The 3,522-nt window shown below is 48.0% G+C and overlaps 1 protein-coding gene across 1 annotated transcript in view; it reads right to left on the bottom strand.

The window, feature by feature from the left end:
• Positions 1-240: 240 nt before the first annotated feature.
• The window catches only part of LOC104403916, a 3,762-nt gene continuing 480 nt past the window's right edge, over positions 241-3,522 (bottom strand). Inside the window, exons 2-4 of the mRNA XM_010012213.1 lie at positions 2,459-2,626; positions 1,267-1,398; positions 241-506 (exon numbers count right to left, since the gene is read on the bottom strand). Coding sequence (XP_010010515.1) covers positions 370-506; positions 1,267-1,398; positions 2,459-2,626 — 437 coding nt within the window. The 3' untranslated portion in view covers positions 241-369. The remainder of the gene's footprint in view (positions 507-1,266; positions 1,399-2,458; positions 2,627-3,522) is intronic.

The raw sequence follows: 3,522 nt of genomic DNA, 5'->3' as shown, positions 1-3,522 counted from the left end.
GAGCACTGACATGCTATTTTTGGAATGGTTACGCGACGCAGAGCCTCTGCAGGAGCTGGGATCTGCTTACCTTACATGTAGCTCCAACCTCTGCACAGCAGGACAGCTGGCTGTGCCCCAAAGATATTCCCTCGAACACGCACCACTCATGGCAAGACTACTCAGGAAAGCTCTGCCCCTCGACCCATGCTACAGATTCCCATCACAACACACACATCCCGAGACCAATAAAAGGACACATTCAAGTTAACCAGACATTTATTAGCCTCTATGTAGGTGGAGAGATTGTTCCAGTACACAAGCAACGACGTCACACACAGGTGATGGAATCATTTCATATTGAAGCAGAACAGGTTCTACTGAGTTGCTTTATTTCTTCCACTCGTTCTTCTCAAAATCCCACTGGGAAGAGATGCCTTCCACGGGATTAATCCGCATGTCCAGCATTCTCTTCGTCTGCGCCGACAGCCACTCATCGGAGAAGGTGTGCGGAACAGGGCCATACACTGCAATTCAAAGGCAGGTGGAATCACATCACGATACAAAGCTGGGAACTGAAGTTTCACTAACGAAAAGCTTTTTGCCCCAAAGCCATAGGTGCCAATCACCCAACGCACCATCATCTCTTCAAACCTGCATTCCCTACATCCCAGTCCTGAAGCACTCAGCTCAGACCGGATTCCCACATCGATTCCCTAGCTGTTTCCGTTCATCTGTAAAGGCTTGTACCAAGACGATCTTCTACTTTCACTGCAAGTAGGTGAAGCCTCAGGACAGAGAACAGCTCATTTAACTGCATGCTCTGCCTTGCGGCAGCTGGAACACTCCCTTGAGGGAGCAACATTAGCTGGGACTGAAGCCAAACGTGGCAGAAACCCAAATGTTTACGAGCAAGGCAGCAAGAAGCTTTCCCAACAGCAGGTTTCACAGAAAGGGGAGGCTCTGGGATCAGGGGTATCATCCCTCCTTCCCTCCCCTTTCTTTTCCTCCCACCAAAGCTCTTCTCCACCACCTTTGCCTTTCAGTGAGTGAGCTTCCTGAATACTTACACTACGTCCCTGCTGACGTCCATGCAGAAGCTCCAGAACTGAGTTTTCAGATACTAACAAACAACAAGTGCCAGGAGGGCACCAGCACGGCTGTTGGATACAGCACTGACTCCCCGGAGCAGAGCAAATCTCTCATTTCCCATCACTGTTTTCCCCATCAGATATCAACCGATCTTGTTCTTCATTTAAGAGTTAACACCGTATGGTGTTTACTTACTGAAGTGTTTCTGCCAAATGAGGAGCAAACCAGTTAAACCGAGAAAGAAGAGCACTCCACCAAGGACAGTCTTCCATTCGTTTGTTCCTTTCTTCATCTCTGCATAGGTCTCGTTAAATTTGATACGATACACTGCAAAGAAATAGAAGTTAAAAGCATCAAATCATTCCTTTTCCTTTTGCTGTGACTTGCAGGCTGCACGCCACGCTCCAGAGGGAGGTGACCAAAGCCTAAAGCCAACCAAAAGGGATGTTAGAGCTTCTGAATTAGCTGGACTCTCCTGCACCAAGACCAAGGCCATCGTGCCATAGTAAAGGAGCTGTTTCACCATCCCCATGTGTCTCACCCCCAGCAGGTTGACGTTCATCTCTAAGAGTATTGTAAAGTTGTGTTACCAGCCCAAAAAAGGAGGAGAAACAGAGCTCTTCTTCTTCCCCTCCAGCTCCCAGCACAGTTACTGCAACCAAACCTTCTGGGCACAAATCATTTCAACATAAGCACGTGTATCTCAGATGGTTTCTCTCACCTTTGCCACTAAGGTCCAAGTGACTTTGAAATTCAGAACATTACATTTGGAGAGTGCTTACGAATATTTGAGCCGTTCCCAAGGGAGCTTTAAGCCTTTCCCCTTTGACACGGGCAGACACAGCACGTTCTCAGAGTGGGTTCTCACTGGCATACCATGATGTTAGTTTGAAAAGACAACACAGTTTTATTTGCAAGTCAAAACACCTGCCTGGCACTTTAATCAGCCAAAATTTGGCAATGCTGAGGTCAGCGGTCATTAACATTCCAATCCCCAGGGTTCATTTTTACTCAGCTGGACTAACTACTGTGTATTGTTGTAATGAGGAGATCTTCCATCTGGCTTGTTGAAAACGGATGGGAATCAAGAAATAAATATAATTATTTTCTAGAAGAAGAAGGAACTGGTGAACTTGTCCTCAGGTACGTAACAGACACCACAGCAGGAACATCTAGCTTTGAAACAGCACCAAGGATCCCGGGAACACCAAGCACTGATCTCTGCTTGTGTAAGCACAAGCAGCTCCTCTGGACAAAGCTCCTTATGGCAGAGCCATCAGGAGGCACAGGGGTTAGTGGGTGCACTACCAGGCTGTCAACAATTAACACGCCACAGGCTGGATCACTGTTGCTGGCTGTAAGGTGACTTAAAGCCCCCATTACTTACGTTCAACTTTCTCATCAGCAGACAGAGCAGTCCAAGATGCCTTTTCCTTCTCTTTCAGAGCCTTCTGCTGAGCAGAGAGATCCCTTACAAAGGCCACTTCGGGCAGGGGAACATCACGGCGGTCAACATAGGCTGGGAGGCTGAAATCATCTGCTTTGACAACACCAGCTGCACAGGGGAACAGAAGAGACACACAGTTCCCGACTCGTGCACAAACACCTCTTGCTGGTTACAACACAAAAACACCCGACAGCTCAGTCAGAAAAGTGATGTCAGTGCAAGAATCCAGGAGGGAGAAGACTTCCTGGTGAAGCATTTAAAATGGGTGCTATTTTAAGAGTGCATGAATAAAGCAGAAGGGGGATATATAAAAGGTAGTATCCAAAATCACTTTATTAATCATAGAATCACAGACTTGTTTGCGTTGGAAGGGACCTTAAAGCTCATTCAGTTCCAACCCTGTCCTGGGTTCAGCTATAGCAGTCATTTTTCTCCTTCCTAGTAGCTGGTGCAGTGCTGTGTTTTGGCTTTAGTCTGAGAACAACACTGATAACACACCAATGTTTTAGGTGCTGCTGACCAATGCTTACCCCAGTCAAGGACTTTCTCAGTCTCATGCTCTGCCAGGGAGGAGGGGAAGCCAGGAGGAAGCAGAGGCAGGACACCTGACCCAAACTGGCCAAAGGGCTATTCCATACCACAGCACGTCATGCCCAGTATAGAAACTGGGGGGAGTTACCTGGAAGGCCCAGATCGCTGCTCGGGTTGGGCTGGGTATCGGTCGGTGGGTGGTGAGCGGTTGTGTCCTCTCCCCTTGTTATCTCCCTTATCATTATTATTATTAGTGGTAACAGGAGTAGTGTTGTATTGCACCTTAGTTACTGGACTGCTCTTATCTCAACCCGTGGTGTTTACATTCTTTAGATTCTCCTCCCCATCCCTCTGGGAGCCAAGGAGAAAGAAGGTGGGGAGTGACCAAGCGGCTGTGTGGTTCCAAGTTACCGGCTGGGCTTAAAACACGACAACCCCCTGCTATGGGCAGGGACACCTTCCACTAGAGCAGG

The sequence above is a fragment of the Nestor notabilis genome, unplaced genomic scaffold (genome assembly GCF_000696875.1).
Source record: "Nestor notabilis isolate BGI_N333 unplaced genomic scaffold, ASM69687v1 scaffold17960, whole genome shotgun sequence".
Taxonomy (NCBI): Eukaryota; Metazoa; Chordata; class Aves; order Psittaciformes; family Psittacidae; genus Nestor; species Nestor notabilis.
This window is presented reverse-complemented; position numbering and strand designations above follow the sequence as displayed.